Consider the following 18,827-nt stretch of genomic DNA (forward strand, 5'->3'; position numbering starts at 1 on the left):
ACAGAATAAACATGGGATGGAATGGCACCCTGGCTTCCCCAGAAGGCCACAGTAGCTGTCACTGACAATGCAACACTTGGTGACTTTAGATTCTTAAAAACATTCCTAGGAGGAAGAAAAAGGCATTTCTAATTTACAGCAAAAAAAAAAAAAAAAAAAAAACCCAAAAACAAAAAAAAAGCCATAATGCCCAGGGACAGGACCACTTTTTACATTAGAAGTTAGTATTTCTCAACCTCTTGTGTCAAAGAACACAATCAACTTTGCTCTTTTCCATTTATTGGTCTATTCAGGGACACCACGCCAGAAGACTTTTCAGGTATGAGAGGACAAAGCAAGGTGCTGTTCTTTGTGTTCGGTGCATTAATAACTAAGTTAGGTGAACTGCACAGACACTGAAATGGAATCCAGGGTAGAAAAGGATATGCCCTGAGAGTACTCAGAATCTAGAAGACTAGATTCTTTTTAGCAGAAGGGAGCAGGAATCGAGGAAGCTCCATGGATGTGGATGCTGAGGTATGTGAGTTAGGTCTTCAAAGAGGCAGTGGGTTTGGACAGACCCAGAGAGAATGGAGGGAAGGCACTCTATACAAAGGAAGGGAGACAAATGCACAGAGGAACATGTTAAGGGAAAGGCAAACAGACCCACTTGGCCAGATCAAGTCCGACAGAAAAGTGTGTCAGGTGCCCCCACTGTTTGCTATGGGTATTGAATTGTCTGCTTCTCCTTGCCACTGACAGGGCAGAGTCAGATTTACTGCCAGCGGGGAGTCCTTGAAGGCACTTGGATGGGGACCTAAGAGTTGGCTGGTACATGAGAAGCAGAGCACTGGAGGCAGGGACTGTGGATGTTCAAAGAACTGTAAATAAACAACTAAGAACAAAGTGAATTACAAAAGCCTTATTCTTTGCTGCAGTGTTTGGAATAACAAAGGATGGGAAATAACTTAAATGTCCATCAAAAAGAGACTGGCTAGATAAGTTATGGTACATTCATAGAGAAATATGGCTGTAAAAAAGAACGAGGAGATCTTTATGAAAGATCTCCAAAACATATTCTTTAGAGGTGAATACGCAGTGAAGAGCAGTGTGGAAGGATGTGCTTCTTATGCTTCCACTTTGTAGAAAAGAAGGGAAAACTCATGCACATGTACACACATAATTCCCATGTATGTACATGAACAATTTTCTAAAACAAACAAAAAAAACCCATGAAACTATTCTATGACTACCCGTCAGGAGACTAGGATCTGAGAAGATAAAGACACAAGTGAGAGCTGAAGTTCTGACTACATGCCTTTTGTACTTTTTGATTTTTGAACCATAGAAATATATTCATTCAGAAATATAAGTTGGTGATTATTAATATATATTTTGTACATGTTTGGGGTTTTTTGTGTGTTTTTCTTTAAATGGACTTCAAGAAATCTATCAGACAACAATATGAGTGAAGAATAAAGAATGGAATAAATGGAAGTATATGGGGAAAATACTCTAGTCCAAAGAAAAAGAGGGCCAGACTTACAAGTGTGTTTAGGCTGCTGGAAGGTTAGGACAGGTGAATAAGGGATGCCCAGAAAAACTATCACAGTGATAAAATAGAATAAGGCAAACATATGGAAGGAGTAAATACAGAAAAAGATGCAAAAAGATGTGGCTGGGGCATGGTGGTGTAATTTATTATATATGAGGAAATCTGGAGGCAAAATGTACCCAGAAGCTAAGAACTTCTATTTAGGACTTAATGTTTTAATGCTGAGGTAGACACAGGATAATCTGAACAAAAGTGTCCACCAAACACTGGACTGTTTGATCTGGAGGTCAGGAAAACAAATCCAATGTAGGCATGGTAAGTATGGCAACTCCCCACAGCTGGGAAACACAAGCCAGTGGTGGGGAGGGGGATAGAGGAGTACAGACCTGTGAGGGGGCAGAAGTGTTCTAGGACAGGGGAACCCAAAGACAAAACACTCCAGAAGACAAGGGGAAAGGGAAGGATGAGGAAGTGTTGTCCACAGTGTCAAATTCTCCCATGGTGAGGAAGAGGGCGGCTGTGACAAGGCTGCCGCAGTCTGGTGATCAGGAGGCAGCTGGAAACCTGTAAGAAAATTCTCTGAGTGGCGCGGAGGAGAGGAGGGTGGAATCTAGGCTGTAAAAATCATAGACGGGGTGCACAGGCTATTTTTCAGAGACCTTTGGTGAAGAGAAGGAGGGAAATGGGCTAGTGGCCAAGGCCCATGTTTGCAGGCACAGTGGAAAGTGACAGGGGCGGGGGATTGGGGGTGGATAGAAAGAGGCTGACTACTGCAAGACAAGAGGGACGGTACTATGGAAGAAGTGAGTGGTCCAGCCCACTGTTTCCCATCAGTTCAGAACCTGACTGGAATCAGTCCATGAGGGAAAAGAGCACTTTGAAAGGATGAAATACAAGGAAAGATAGAAAAAGAATGCCAAAGAAATGTCCAAGTTGTGAGTCATTTTCTTTTTACATTATGTGGCGAAGGTTCCCAGCTGACTAGGTAATGTCTGAAGCGTGTCCAACGGAACCATCTGCAGTGAGAGAAAGGTTGCGTATCTGCGCTCTTCCACATGTGGCTACTGATCATGTGAAATGTGGCTTATGTGTGTGGCCACGGGACTGAATTTGTTTACTTTATTGAACTAAATATTAAATATAAATATTACAGATATAAATATTAAACAACCACATGTGGCTCATGCTGTGGTAATGGACAATACAGATTTAGGGATTAGAGGATACTGGAAAAGAATGTACCAGTCACTGTGTGAAGTGAGACAATAAGGCAGGCATAAATGGGCTGCCCAGAAGCATTGATTTTCCTTCAGTAAACACCATAAACTAGGTCAGGAATAGAAATTCATCTCTAGTCACTGAAAGACCACAAGCAAGATTCGGCACCTCCTCTGCTACCTATAAAATCAAAATTGGAAGCATCCCAAGAGCTTATAGAGGAAATATCCTTATCGGAGTCCAGAATAGCAGGTTAGAAATGTAGAAATGTAGCCAACATCAGACTCTAAATTACCCACTAGAACTGGTGACTGAAGGTGGACAATCAAAATTCACACATAAGCTCCTGACTTTATTGTTGGAATTTCCCCAACATCCCCACCCTTAAACTAACTAATTAAATAGATAGATAGATAGATAGATACATACATACATACATACATACATACATGCGTTTTGGCTTACCGCTTTAGACATTTGGTTGAGTTATTAATTAGTAAGGAAGGGCAGACAGTCAAGGAGCCTGGTCAGGGCTCACAATCAACCATTAGCAACATTCTCCCAGGTAAAAAGTTCACTGTGGTGGACTGACAGATGCCTGTATTTAAGACTCACATAATGTAACTGTTTTAAACCCAAGAGGGAAAAAACTAAAAGCTTACTATGAGAATGTAATTTAAATGCTAAATGTTATTCTGAGAAAAAAAGGACCTGTGTATATTTTTCTTCCTCCTTTTGCAAAATGCCCATAAAGACATTTTTTTAAAAGACTGCCATTATCACTCAAATGGCATCAAATTCACTCCCCAATTTAAAGACAATATAGCAATTCTGTGTCTACAAATTTATCTTTAGGATACAATGTAAAAGTTGATGCAGGGGATCACAGAAGATAGGTTTTAAAATGATGACGTGAGGAGACTGGGAACGAAATTATAGAAAATAACTGAGACAGTATTTTTTTATGAGTTTATATAGAAATCAGTAAAAATACCTCACTCCTTCATTAACAACAATGGGGTCATCATGTGGCTCAATCCATCAGACTTTTCATCTGAGAACATCCATTATTTCCAAGCTTAAAGTCATCTACCCTTTAGAGGTTTAATACATATTTAACTTGCTCTTTCTCTGATTAAATTGTTTAAATTTAAGTGTTTTTAATTTATAAAATATACTTAAATTTATAAATGCCCTTGATTTAAAAATGTACGTAAAGGTTAGGAAGGTCAACGTAAGTGCTAATGTGGACAGGATGATGGGGGGGGGGTCTGGCAGGTCATCAGTCAGAAATAAAGAACCCTGAAGACCTATCTTAAAATCACATTTGTTTCTGATACATTTTCCAGACATGAAAGTAGGAATATAAACTATTAATGGTCTTCAAAACTGCAGACTATAGAATAATCTGAACTTTGCAAGGACAATAGGAAATACCAGAACTTAACTACAATCTGAGCTCTACAAATGTCTTGGCCTCTGTCTATGTTAACTTAAAAGACAGCCCACCATTTGGGGCCAAAAGCTCTTCTTAGGTGTCAGCAGTAATAGGACATTCCTGCTGGGTCAAGTCTAAGCCAGGCAAAGATCAGATACCTTTTCTAAAAAGAGGACATAGTTAAGAAAGAAAAGGAATACTTGAACAAATTGTATAAAAGAAATTTTAATAAGAAAAAAAAAAACCCTACACATCCCTCATCATCCCATCAAGTAAAATACATTTTAAATGACAATACCAGTAATAACTAAGATATATAGCACCTTCCTGTGTGCCAGGCATTATATATAAAAATATCCACCCATAACCCCTCCCATCCAGGCACCAACCAGGCCCAACCCTGCTTAGCATCCAGCATCCGCAACCCCTTATCCATGATTCTGAAACCAAAGAAGCTCTAAAACCAATTTTCCCCCCTAATTCAATTGGCAACAAAACCTGACCTGAACAAGTGGAAGGCTACTTATAATATAATATTTCTCCAATATGTGTAGCTATAAATATCTTTGCTATAGTAATAGGAATGAGTTTAATTATGCAGGGCTATTTCAAACCCTTTGGAACCCTTTGGGAATATTTCCTTAAAGGCTATGTGTGAGTCATACCACTATTTAAAAGGGGAAAAATCCCAAATCCCCAAATACACTGAGATTAGGGAACTGTGAATTTGTTCACTTTTTAATCCATGCAAGTTCTCACTGATGTGGGTGCTATTTTTATCCTCACTTTACAGATGAAGAGTCAAGGCCCAGGTGACACACAGCAGTGGAAGAGCTGGCATTTGAATCCAGAGAGCAGGACCTCCGAAGGCCATGTTCTTCACTCCTACACTTTGGCTCTAACAGATTCTAAAACCAGTGATTATAACATAGAATAGTATTTCTGATTGGCTTCTGTTGTCTGGAGCACTTGACTCCAACTTGCTTGGCTGGGGAATACATATGTCCCCTATTCTTACCTCCCTCTGTGGCTTGAAAAGTGTGTCAACCACCCGAACTGGAAGTTCTGAGATCCTGGTACAAAGTACTCTGCTACAAGGACCACATTTACATCTACATACTTTTAATATAATTGGATAAATCTAATTTTTTACTTGAAACTACAGATCTTTACTTTGGCAACTGTATAGTTAAGTTTTGAATCACCACTTATCTGGAAAAGGTGTTGATAGTACCCTCAGGATTACATTACTTGGTTATAGCCTCTAAGTATAATGTGCACTCTTCAAAATATTCAGCCATCAGCCACTGAAAACAGCCATATCTGTACAGCCCGGCAATATCATGTCATCTCAATCTTTGCCAAAAGAACCATGGCTAAAACACTAAGTACAACTGAAGTGAATTAAAGAAAAATAACCATACTGCATAGCTCTATCACCAGTCTGTTCCAGAGCAGTACTAAACAGTGTGCTGGCAAAAAGTTATGTGAAATGATATAAATTTAACAGAAGGATCATAAAGCTCTCATAAGACTCTAATCTGGAGTCTTTTAAGTCTGGCTTATTAAAAACAAAAACATATAAATCTCTTCAGCCTACCAAGTTCATGGTAGTCTTGATGTTGCATAACACAACATTAATTATTGTCTGTGAGCTGTTCTAGTACTGAGTGCTTACCATGGGCTAAAGGCTGCACATGTACTAGCTTGTTTAAATCTCGCATTTTATTAGATAAGAAAGTTGAGACGTAGGGTAGTCAGAAACATGCCCAGGTCCACTCAGCTGATAAGTAAGGGTTTATGAGGCTCTTAGACCAGACTCTTTAGTGAACTATAATCCTTCTCAGAGAACTGCTTTCATTTGGCTTAGAAAATCGGTTTCATTATAGATCTACCTTTCCTAATTGGTTTCCCTTTAAAAATTATGCTACATTTGAAGAAGAATATATAGATGATCATGTAACCAACACCCAAAAATAATAAGTTTTTTATATTTGTATTGAATTTTATAAATACATAAAACAACAGGTATGGCTAAATTTGAACCTCTCCTCCTCTGTAAAGGTAACCACCATGCTGAAGATGTGAATCCTTCCAGTTCGTATTTTTATACTTCACTAATGGTCATGCATCCTTTATTTTTAAATATCACTGAAATGTATCTTACAGTAACACCCTTTATTAATACCTGGGTCTCACTTTTCATCCATCAGTACTGTAACAAACATTCCTGTTCCACCACCCTGCTCCATGTAACCAACCCTCCTTCCAAAAGCTATGCATGAATAATTCCATTTCTTTCCCACCCCACCAAACCCAGGTGTTGCCAGACAAATGTTCATATCGCAAGTAAGGTAATGTTACCTAATAATTGTTTTATTTTTCATTTATCTGATTACTAGTGAGGTTTAACATTTTTTGCATATCCTTAGCCATTTTTCTCTCTTCTACGAACTGCCTTTTTGTGTCCTCTTGCCAAGTTTTGAAATAGGCTTTCCTTTTTTCTCAACTGATTTGAAAGAGTTCTTTTTATATTCTATACACTAAACCTTTGCAGGTTTTATAAGGGCTGTAAATATATTCTCCCAGTCTGAGGCTTGCTGTGATAGGCTAAAAAATTAATATTTCCCCACCTCCACACCTCCCACCCCCACTTCACTCCCCAAATGTTCACATCCTCATCCCTGGAACCTGTAAATATGTTTCCTGATGTGCTAAAGGGGACTTTGCAGATGTGATTAAGAATTAAAAATCCTGAGGTGGGGATATTAGTCTGGATTATCCAAAGAGGCCTAAAATACAATCACAAGGATCCTTATAAGAGAAAGGCAGGAGGGTCAGAGGACAGAGAGAAGTTGGGGTGATACACTCTGAAGACAGATAATGGCCATGAGCCAAGGAATGCTGAGGACCTTGAGAAGCTGGAAAATTCATAAGGAAACAGATACGCCCCTTAGCATTTTCTGGAAGGAATGCAGTCCTGCCAGCATCTTCATTTTACCACACTAAGACCATTGAGATCTCTAGAACTGTGAGACAGTTTGTTGTTGAAAGCCACTAAGTTTGTGTAATTGGTTACAGCAGCAATACAAGATGAATATACTTGCCTTTTACCTCTCTTCTGCTGACCTGCACATTCTTTTTTCAAATCCATCATACTCCATTATCATTAGGTGAGTTTCCATATTTTCTTCTAAGTTTTAAAGCTTGTTTTTCACATTTAGATGGCCATAATCCATCTGGAACTTATATTTGTGTTTGGAGTAAACCAAGATTTTAACTCTGTTTTGTTTTGTTTTTTTCCATGTAAAGAGCCAACTGTCCCAACACTATTTATTTAATAGCTCATAATATCCTCATTGTAATGCTATTTCAGTCAGCTTCCAATTCCATTATTCATGAATGTCAGTTTCTATGCTCTCCGCTTTTACTCTTCCATTGTCTCTCCTTCCATGTCTACCCACCATCTTAATTATTATTGTTGTAAGTGCAATATATACTTGGGAAGACAAATGATCTTGCCTGTTGTTCTTAAGAACTATCTTGGCTATTTTGGATCCCTGTCTTCTCCAAATCTAGGATAAGTTTCTCATGTGTTCCCATCCCACCCTAAAAAGACACTCTCCTAGAAAGAAAATTCTATAAGCATTTTGCCTGAAAGTATTAATTTGAAGAGGGCCACAACTTCACAATAGTGAGTCTTCTCAATCCATAAAAGGTTACCTCGTTTCATCTTTTACACCCTTCAATAAAGTCTTCTAAATAATTTTCTGCATAAAGGACTTATTAGCACTTTGTTAGATTCTTAAGTACCTGGTAGTTTAATTGGCATTTTCTTTATATCCAGAAACTTTAGAAAGTTAACTCTAAGAATTTGTCTGTACATACTCTTGACAATTTTGTTTCTTCTTTATGTTTTTGTTTGGTTTGGTTTGAATCTTATTCAAGTGGCTATGGCTCCAGAATACTATTGAATAGAAATGGTGATTATAGAGACCTTGTTCTTCTGCCTGAATTTAAAGGGAAATGCTTCAACTGTCTCTCTAAGAACTGTGAGGTTTACTCTGCAGGGTTTTGCTAGCCTTCCTTTTTATTTATTTATTTTTTAAAAAGATTTTATTCATTTATTTGACAGACAGAGATCACAAGTAGGCAGAGAAGCAGAGAGAGAGAGAGAGAGAGAGAGGAGGGGAAGCAGGCTCCCTGCCGAGCAGAGAGCCCAATGCAGGGCTCAATCCCAGGACCCTGGGATCATGACCCGAGCCGAAGGCAGAGGCTTTAACCCACTGAGCCACCCAGGCGCCCCTAGTCTGCCTTTTTAAAATGTACAAAAGAGTTAATACTATTAACTCAATATGGATTCAGCTGAAAAACTTAATAGTAACCAAATTCTTCTACACTTTATGAACTCATTGCTTCCTTTCATTCTGGGGCTGGACTGACAGTCTTCTACTATTTCTAGCTGGGGCCCTAATTCAGCACCCTTGCACGGCCTTGCCAATTCTTATGCTACCTCTAATATTACGTATGTCATTACAGTTATAATTTCATTTCAAGTTTTTCTACAGCCTCTTGTTACAATGTTTCTTTTGCTTTGGGGGCTGCTAGCAGCCAGGACTGGATTATTACTTCAAAGGAGGCCATGTCCGTGACAGGCTACCACGGAGACACTACAGAAGCAGTGGGTTGAAGGCCACTTGCATGGAAACACAGTAAAGGCAGGTTACCCCACACACTACGAGGCCAATGCCTCAAGCATTTACGTGGGCTCCCCACTCACCTCCAGCTCCTAACCAACTGTTCTGGGGGCTGTTCTATGGCATAACCTTACTGAAAGCTAATATACTACATCATTCCCTCAGATCACAGGAGTCCTAATACTGGATACTTATTTTTTATATTCAATTAGAAATATATCCAGATACTTATTTGCCACAGAACTAAAGACAGAAAAAGATTTGAAAATACCTATTCTAACAGTTTCTTTACAGATGAGTTAATGAGGTACAAATTAATTGATTTTTCCCAGTGTCATGGTAAGTGAGGAGCAGAACTATCAACTATGCTCCCAAGGTCCTGTCACTGTAAAATGACTGCAAATTATCCATGGGTCTCTAGAATGTAACGTAAGTCTGGGCAAACAAATCAGCCTGGAGCAAACAGTCATTTGCAAAACATACTGATCTTGTATGAAGATGGAATCTTTCAGACTTCTCAATATTACACCGTTATGACTTTTTAACAGTAATTTATAGTGTGTCTAGAAATGCCAGTTATAGGCAACACCTTTATAATTCTGCAGTTGTAACTAATTAACAGAATCATGAGGTTGGCTCATGTATATATGTAAAGGCAACTCAACTGGACAGAAACATTTCCCAGAATTAATCCAGAAACCCACTGGACTGTGGCTTACGCTATAGCATTAACAAATCTGGAGAAAAAGGCTAGGGGAGAGGTGACTGAATCAGAGAAGCAGGATAGGTAGAGTGTGTCTCGCATTTTCCAGGGAAAGACAACACAATTTGGAGCACGCACACAACCGAGACCCTTAGGAGTCTCTTTTGTGGAGAATGTTAGCTGAGTTAACTAATCTCAAGATAACTAACTTCACTTTACCTAAAACTTATGCTCAACAAATAACCTTCTGAGGACTAATTCAGTTTCCCCATTCCCTTAGAGAGGGAGAAAAATGCTCAGGACAGAATTCTCAAGCACTGCAGCCATGAGAATCCACCTACTACATATTAGTGTACTGACCTGGTTTACATATCAGTCTCCGAGGTCTGATCAACTCAGGGAGTCAGGGCCATCAGGGGTAGCATGGTTGACTTCACCAAGAAAATGTTACCTCTGTTAAGGCTTCTTCATGTTCAGTCTGGGTGTCTCTGCTGGGATGCCCACCCTCACATCACATTCCCTCCAGTTCAAAACCAAACCTACTGCCTAAATGTATCCTCAACAAAGACTTTTCCAAGATTTAAAACACTCCATGTAAAGGCATTAAGAAGATAAATGTGTTGCCCTTACATAACCTGAATATATTCAGCTTTTTAAATCTGTTCTTGGAGTGAAACTTTAATCAGTTCCTGGAGTGAAAATGTTCTGTCTATACTCCCCGGCCCTTCCCAAGAGACAACTTCACTTACACTGCTTGGGTTCCATGGAACCCAAACAGTGACATGCAACTGTGCAGTACTTAAAAACATTTTTTCTATTTTCATTCTTAATTCTTCACTTTTGACTTCATGAATGTAAAATTGTAATTCTTCAAAGAAAAATAACACTCATTCATTTTGACTATTTCTAAAATGCGCTCACTAGAAATTTAGTTGGTTTAGCTTGCTGAATTAGAAGTCCTACAAAATCCTTTCAAGATGGTACTTTCATACTGAGAGCTATCTATTTTGCTTTTAGTTAATACCAAGTAAGTATCTGTTTGCTGGTTTGACCACAAAAATTGCTAAGAAAATTCCTTTCTCAGTAAATATGGACTGCTTTCGATGCTTTTTTCAGCCTTAGCAATACTTGGGAGAGACTGACCAGACCACATTCTTTTTTCTCCACTGGTTTTTGTCCAACAGACAGGAAGTATCAGTAGCCACTTAGTCTTTCCCAGTTGGTGTCTAAAGGGCCACTGAGAGAGACCACAGACTGTTTCTATTCTTGTTCCTCACCCAAGACTATTCTTAGCCTGATACCAAGAATACTCTATCCAGGAATGTCTTGTGAAATAAGACTACACTGCTTAGGTCAGGATCGAAGTTTCTGAGTCTGATGATCATCTCTGGAGTCAGCTCTGGTTGAAAGGTCTCAGTCACTACTACCGTTACACAGGGCTTCAAATCACCTCTGTGTAAACCTCAGCTCTGACTAAAGGCCCTGATGAAATGATCATAATCAGACATCTTGAAAATCCCAGATTCTCATTACTTCCTCTGCACAGACCCTATAAACATGGAGTGTGAACTAATGATGCAAAGTAGTGATTCTGTTTTGCTCCAATTTAAAATTCTGAGTAAATATGATAGAAGGGAGAAACTACCAACCCTATAAATGTGGGTCTCCAAGGTGACACACATAACTTTGCACAAACCAGGCAGGAAATCCCTAGTTCCCCCAAACGAAAGTTTGAAATCAGTACCAGTGGCCATACCAAGATCCATGCCTTAAAGTAACACTGTACACCTGACTAGCAAATTAGCATGTGACTTATCTAGTAGAGTAATAAAATGAACAGGTTATTATTAAGCAACTGCTACAATTATGGCCAAAAATTTACCACTAATTAATAGCTAACATTTAATAAGTGCTCACCACGTGCTAGGCATTTTATAACAGTCATCTCATTCAAATCCCAGTGGCCTTACAAATACTATTATTTTTCATAGATGAAACAAGTGAGTAACTTTATTAAATGTCATCCAAAATGGTTAAAGTATCAAACTGGAATTTAAGCCCAGGTCTCTACATATTACTCTGGTTCCTGTGTTTTGAATTCTCACTTAAATATATAAATCAGTCTACATCTTGGTTGGATTTCATGAGTGAATCTTAACTTTACAGTCCACGAATATATTATTCATATTTTTATATTTACCCATGTATCACTTATTCCAATGTCACGTCATTCATGGTAATTAAACTGGACAAGAAAAAATCTTGTAATTATGCATTCAAGCAAAGTACTTACATAATCAATGGGCTTGAGTGATTTAACCCTTGATGTTGGGCAGCCACAGGAAGTAAGGTCAGCATAGAGCCCTTCTTCTAACACACACTGATTATCAGAAATGTCCTCTTGGTAATACAGGAGCCAGCTTAAAAACAGGCAGTGAGATAGTCAGTCAAATTGCATCAGTTGAGAGGGCAGGCTCATCATCGTGCTGTGGGAACCGGGGGAGGAGTAGGACACAAACAACCGAAACTATCCTTTACTGACTGCTTACCTACCTTGTGCCATACATAGGTTAGATACATAACCTGTATTACTACATTGTGTCCTCAATTCTATGAAGTAGAAACACATCCTTATTTTTATAGGCAACAAAAACAAGGATTAGGAAGGTTAGATGATTTGCCCAAGGTCTTCTCAACTGCTAAATGGCAGAGCTGAAATTTGAAACAAGACATCTGCTTTAGGCTACCAATATTAGCTTCATTTAGTGTCTTCATGTACAAAACCCTGGGATCAGATTATAGTGATTATTAAGTACTTGAACAGATTAGAAGTTCTTTTACGGAAAAAAATCACTTCTATCCTCATTAATGATGGGCTTGCTGTCAGTCTGGGGAATACAGAAACTAGACTCTAAAAATCACACAGCAGTATATAAAATCTGTCACCTATACATCTGCTAATGGAACTTTTTTTTTTTTTTCCAAAAGAATTAAGTCCATTAGAATCTTTGATAGTGGTTATCTTCAATATATCACTCATCAGAAGTTTGGTTAGGAAATGCCTTTTTGAAAAGAAAGAGCCCAAGGGAGAAATGAAGGGGCTCTTCCTACTTCACGTCCTGTGTGTTTAAGTCCTAGCCCAACACTCTAAGACCACCGGAGCGGTCTTTGTGCTGGGCCAGGTTCACTCTGGGCCCCCAAAGAGATGCTCTGTAACATTATAACTTACTGTCATATCTCCTATGTAACTAGACATTTTATCAAATGTTTCTAATATGTCAGGCATGGAGTTTCAGCCCTTCATATGCAATATGCATCATTTATTTGGCCCTTATAAAAATCCTTCGAGGGGTGCCTGGGTGGCTCCATAGGTTAAGGCCTCTGCCTTCAGCTCAGGTCATGGTCCCAGACAGTCCTGGGATCAAGCCCTGCATGGGGCTCTCCGCTCAGCAGGGAGCCTGCCTCCCTCTCTCTCTCTGCCTACTTGTGATCTCTGTCTGTCAAATAAATAAATAAATAAAATCTTAAAAAAAAAAAATCCTTTTAGGTAGGTACCAACCTTTCAACCTTTACAGGATGAAACAACTAATTTTGTGTAGTAATCTAATTTGTTTAAGGTTACATATCTAGGAAGTAGTAGAACTGGGCTTCAATCCAGGTCTTCCAAGTACTTACACAACTGCCAGGGTTCCTATATTCTATTATTAAACTGCAGTTTAATAAACTACACATAGATATATACATATATAAAATGTATATTCTCTATATAAAGTGAACATATGGCTAATTTGTCCTAGATTTCAGTGTAAAGAAAAAACATTTTCCACCAGAAAACCTTCAATACTTCCCTTTATTAGAAAATGAAAATATGTCTTATAAAACAATTTCTTTTATCTTAGTGGAGAAGAAACTCAGAGTCAAATACTAGTAACAAAGTTATTTCAGGTGTCCAGTATACATTTCTCTCTCACTAAAGAGTTGGAGATAATCTAACTTATAGTGTCCTATTTTATGTGTTTTAATATTATAAATACCTTCATATCCTTTTGACATGCAGAGACAAGTTCAAACTAGTAAGAGCTATAGAAAATCTGGGAGAGAAAGACTGGTGGAATTAGGGTTAATCAAGAAGACTGACGGAATGGGGATGGACTGACCCATAAAGATATACTTGGTTTAGTATTAAATGCGGGCCACAAGCTTACATACCTATAGGAGGCCAGGCAGGTAATGTACATGATAGTATACCAGGTTAAAAAAAAAAAACAAAACTCACAACTTGGAATATATTCTATAGCACACTGGAATCACATATGCTATTTAGTTAACACTCACTAATTACTCCCAAAGGTGAATGCTTCTCAAAGTTTTCAAATCTTCTGATTTTTTTTTTTAAAGAGGTGAAAAAACCCTAACCCAAAATGTTGATATGTTTTTTTAACAGTGTGTGTAGGCCGAACAAATAACATCTGCTGGCTAGGTCTCCCTGAAACTTAGAGCCATTCATAGGGAGCAGGGTTAGCAAAGTACAGCCTGTGGGCCATCTGTCCAAATGCCAGTTTCTGTATAGATCAGAAGCTAAGTCTGCTTTTCGTGTGCTTAAATAATGTTAAAAGATTAAAAGAACAGCTTGTGATATGTGAATATGCTATATGACTGAAATTTCAATGCCCATAGAGTTTTACTGAACCATAGTCGAGCCGTTCATTTGTGTAATATCTGTGGCTGCGTCTGTGCTCCTAACAGCAGTACTGCGTAGCTGGGACAGAGCCTGCAAGGCTCACAAAGCCAAAAATACTTACTACCTGACCCTGAAAGAAAAGGTCTGTGGACTGACCCCTGATATAAAGGGTAAGGCAGAAAATACTCCGCGGAGTAAATGTGGGAAGGGGGGAAGAGGGGAAGAGAGGGAGGCACTGGAAGGACAGAATGGGGAATGGGTGGGGCAGATAAGACTAACTGACAATAAATCTGGAAAAGGATGCATCTGAAATCGATCTGACTGGTAGTAGAGGAGGACTGGGGAATGTAAAGCGGAGTAATAAAAATAATAAGCTGGATTGTTGGACAAATAAGTGGGCTATGACCGGTTTCTGGTAAAGGATAGAAGGAAGATAATACTGGAGTGAAGCTAATCAAGTGACTGGAGTTCTTCAAGTAGAAGAAATGATTCAAGAGGAAAAGGAGAACTGAGGAATCCAAGACATCTTGAAGAATGAACAGAAAATTCTGATGAGTTATTAGGTAGACACTTGAAACAGACCTACCATTGAACTGCACACTTCAAATGGTTAAATGGTAAACTGTATGTTATGTATATTTTACAATTAAAAAATGAGGAAATATGTATTAGCCTTGGGAATCACATACAGTTCATTTACATCTGAAAAAGATCTAGTATATGGCTATAGCTCAAAGAACCCAAGATTTAATTTAAATTTATTAGAATTAATTTAATTAAATTTTTAAAAAATGACTAAAGCAATCATGGGTCTGACATTTGGTATGTGATCATGTGATCATAGGAAACCTTTGAAACTTTGAAATCAGGAGTCCTCATCTGTGAGATGAGATTGAAACGTACTTTAAACAATTTTTTTTTAATTTCAGTGTAATAGGTCTACTATGGACAAAACACTAGTTTTTTTTTTTTTTTTTAAGATTTCATTTATTTATTTGACAGACAGAAATCACAAGTAGGCAGAGAGGCAGGCAGAGAGAGAGGGGGAGGCAGGCTCTTCGTTGAGCAGAGAGCCCAATGTGGGGCTTGATCCCAGGACCCTGAGATCATGACCTGAGCTGAAGGCAGAGGCTTAAACCACTGAGCCACCCAGGCGTCCCTAAAACACTAGTTTTTATATATCATTCTATTATGCTATCCAATAGCATACAATATAAGCATTCAAAATATTTAGGAAATAATCTAAAATAACAGTAAGAAAATAAAATGGCCACAATGCTCCCAAATTTAGCTAATTGGCCTTTTTTCCCTCTGTATTACACAATGGCCCATAATACCAGATAGGCAAAATTACTACAGGCTAATTAGCAACTGACCAATGACTAAAAGACTTTAATTCACTGTGAATCAAAAATAATAATAAAACAAGTAAAATCTCTGTAAATTTAAAGGAAATTTAGTTATTAAACATTAGTAGAAAACACTCAAAACAAGCATACTTACCAACCCCGAAGAACTTTAAAAGAACATGGCGTGAATGAAGTCAAATCAGAAATTTCTTCTGTAAAATCTACGCATTCACCTTGGAACCCTGGTTTACTGAATGCTTTGAGCTATGAGAATAACACAACAATTTAACAGAAAACAACTGCTTGACATTATCACAAAAGCAAATGAAAACCTTTTATTTCTTATATTTGTAAAAAATTCAGCAAATTTGGGGCACCTGGGTGGTTTAGTCAGTTAAGCGTCCAACTCTTGATCTCAGCTTAGTCATGATCTCGGGTTCATGAGACTGAGACCCCCATCAGGCCCCACGCTCATGGGGAGTCTGCCTAAGCATTTCTCTCCATTTCCCTCTGCCACTTCTCCTGCTATGCTCTAAAATAAATAAATCTTTTGTAGGTGCCTCATTAGTGCAGTAGGTAGTGCGTCAGGCTTATAAAATAAATCTTACAAAAATTAAAACTCAGCAAAATATGAGTGTTTTATCTATTACCAATGGATCCTTGTTAAGGATAATATTCTCTTTAAACTCCCATTTGTGTTTCCTTATCCATTTCTGGAAATGTCACATTTACCATTTTCATTCATCTTTTCCACCAGATTCTGGGCAAAGAGGCCCAGAAAACAATAATTCTACCTGTAAGATTAAATCAGAATCCCTTCTCCACTAACATGTGGTCCCTGCCCTTTGTATCAATTATCCCTTGTGCTGAGACTACATGTTTAAGATAAGAAGGAATTTAGTTCTAAATATGAAGGCAGTTTCAGTTAGTATGAGGAGTGGTTGGTAAGTCTCACTGATCCAGTTAATAAAAAGTTGCAGGACAGAGTATGAGTGAATGCAGGCAAGTGGGCCTGAGAGAACAAAGGGGCAGATGGCAGAGAAGATAACAACAACGAGATAAGGAGAAGATTTATGGTGAAAAAAGAAAGACATCCATGTATTTCAGCCAACGGGCTCCCTTTTACTGTTAAGACTATCTTAAATATAAAGCTTACAGTTATATACAAGCACATTTCTACTTTAGTCCCTTTTGTTGAAAAATCCATGAAATCTCAACTATGATTCCCTTCAGACCAGATACAAAATGATCTGCAACTCTAGTGGCTTTGGATCTATATAATAGGGAAGAAAGAATTAATGAGCCCTATAAATATTTCAAAATACACTGGCGCTTTGAAATAAAATGGCCCACAGGTTCATCTTGCACAGGCTCGCATTGTAGCTAATAATCCATCATACTGAGGGTTGGGCAGCACTGTCCTTTCTCCCGCTCATGTTGTATCAAGAACAAAGCAGCTCTGAGCCACTGATGTTTGCCTCCTTCATCTTCCCAAGAGTCCTCTTAGAGGCTGATAGCCTTTAAGTTCTGAGGAACTAATTCTTGATTATCTCCTTCTGCTCTGACATCAAAGACCACCAAAAAATCAGGGAAGGGGAGAATCAGCTCCCCCAGACCAACCATGGCGTGGTACAACCTGATTTGCTACTGTGAAACCAGTCTGCATTTTAAGCATTCAAACACCAAGGGATTCCCTGCCTTAAGGAGGTATAACCAGCAAGTTTCCATCATGGTCCTCCTGGTGGATACAGAGGCTGGCAACAACGAGGAAGTCCAAAATGAGACAGACTTCTGAAACAATTCCTTGTAGAAAAACAACTCTGTGTGTCCAGGGAAACTGTCCCTCATTTCCTTAATAAACACATATTTTGGTTAGTCATTTTCCAAACTACGTGTTTTAACTTAAAGACTTATAAAACAAGACTGAGAAGTAAATCACAATTTTACTTCCAAAAAATGCAATTCATGATTAAGAGTTGGAAAAGCCACATGAGAACAGAGGTCACAGCTGTTTTGTTTACTCCACAACTACCCAGTTTGTTCATTGTTTTTATGTTGCTGAGCATAAGATTTATATTTCACAATTTCACCCTAAATCCAGACAACTGACCATGCAAGTTAAGCATATTTTGGATGGCGTATATATAGTAGCCAACTCTAGTGTTTAGTCTGTCTTTAGTCCCAGGAGCATTAATTAAAATATACACACACACACACACAAACACACACACACACACACACACACAATTTGCCATAAAACACTTTTTGGATTTGATGGGTTAATTCTTTGCCCAAACCGAAAAACCAGGCTTAATGCTGATCTGAGCTTTTTTAAAATTTTTACTCCCCAAATGATACACAGTGTCATAGGGTTCACCCAAAATTTGATCAACCCCAGAGAAGTAATACCTCATTTTGATTACCCTACAAATGTCTTGGAATAGAATTCTCATAATAATGTTCTGAGAATGGTCCATACAGAAACAAATTCTGAAAAAAAAAAAAAAAGAAAAAGAAACCAATTCTGTGCTTATTAATTATAATAATTGTGATTGCTACTCCTAGTGAACTTAAGTAACAGTGCCTTGGTAAAATTAAGACCTGGGAAAAGCTAGGTGGGGAAGTCATATTCTGGTTTCCTTTTCAATACCTACCAGCCTCCCAAACAGAATTGTACAGATACACACACACACACACACACACACACACACACACACACGGTACCTAGGTTTTGCAGTGCCAACTGCCTTTTCATATATATTACTTCTTGGAACTACTAGTTCAGATAGAAACTACTACCATTTTATGAGGAACTTTTTGCACAGAGGCTTATTACATACTTTTCATTTATGATCTACATGAATATAAATGTAATAGCTCTTTAATCTTACAAACTGAGAATTCAGAATTTTAATTACTGACCAAACACATAAGTTGTGCTCAATTTCACAATATCAGAATAATCTCTTCAATATAACTTTATTTTTTCAATACTCTGATAATTTCTATGAGAAACTTTCTATTGCATATTTGACTTTCTGCAGCCCTTAAACTTTCCTCACACAAACATGTTAATTGTTAAACAAGGAACAGTCTTGTTTCTATCAGTTTCTATTCTTCTATTACATCATAATGTCTCAGGTGGTAGTGTTACGTACTCCTCACATCAAATACTTACTACACAATAATTTTACTTCCCCGATTACC

General features: G+C 38.2%; 1 protein-coding gene across 2 annotated transcripts in view; it reads right to left on the reverse strand.

Annotated features, from left to right (window-relative positions):
• CRYBG3 (crystallin beta-gamma domain containing 3) overlaps positions 1-18,827 on the reverse strand; it is a 111,115-nt gene that overhangs the window by 12,559 nt on the left and 79,729 nt on the right. For both annotated transcript variants that reach the window (XM_046001874.1, XM_046001875.1), the window contains exons 16-17: positions 15,775-15,884; positions 11,884-12,010 (exon numbers count right to left, since the gene is read on the reverse strand). In XM_046001874.1, coding sequence (XP_045857830.1) covers positions 11,884-12,010; positions 15,775-15,884 — 237 coding nt within the window. The remainder of the gene's footprint in view (positions 1-11,883; positions 12,011-15,774; positions 15,885-18,827) is intronic.

Source organism: Meles meles, chromosome 4 (genome assembly GCF_922984935.1).
Source record: "Meles meles chromosome 4, mMelMel3.1 paternal haplotype, whole genome shotgun sequence".
In the NCBI taxonomy this organism is placed as follows: domain Eukaryota; kingdom Metazoa; phylum Chordata; class Mammalia; order Carnivora; family Mustelidae; genus Meles; species Meles meles.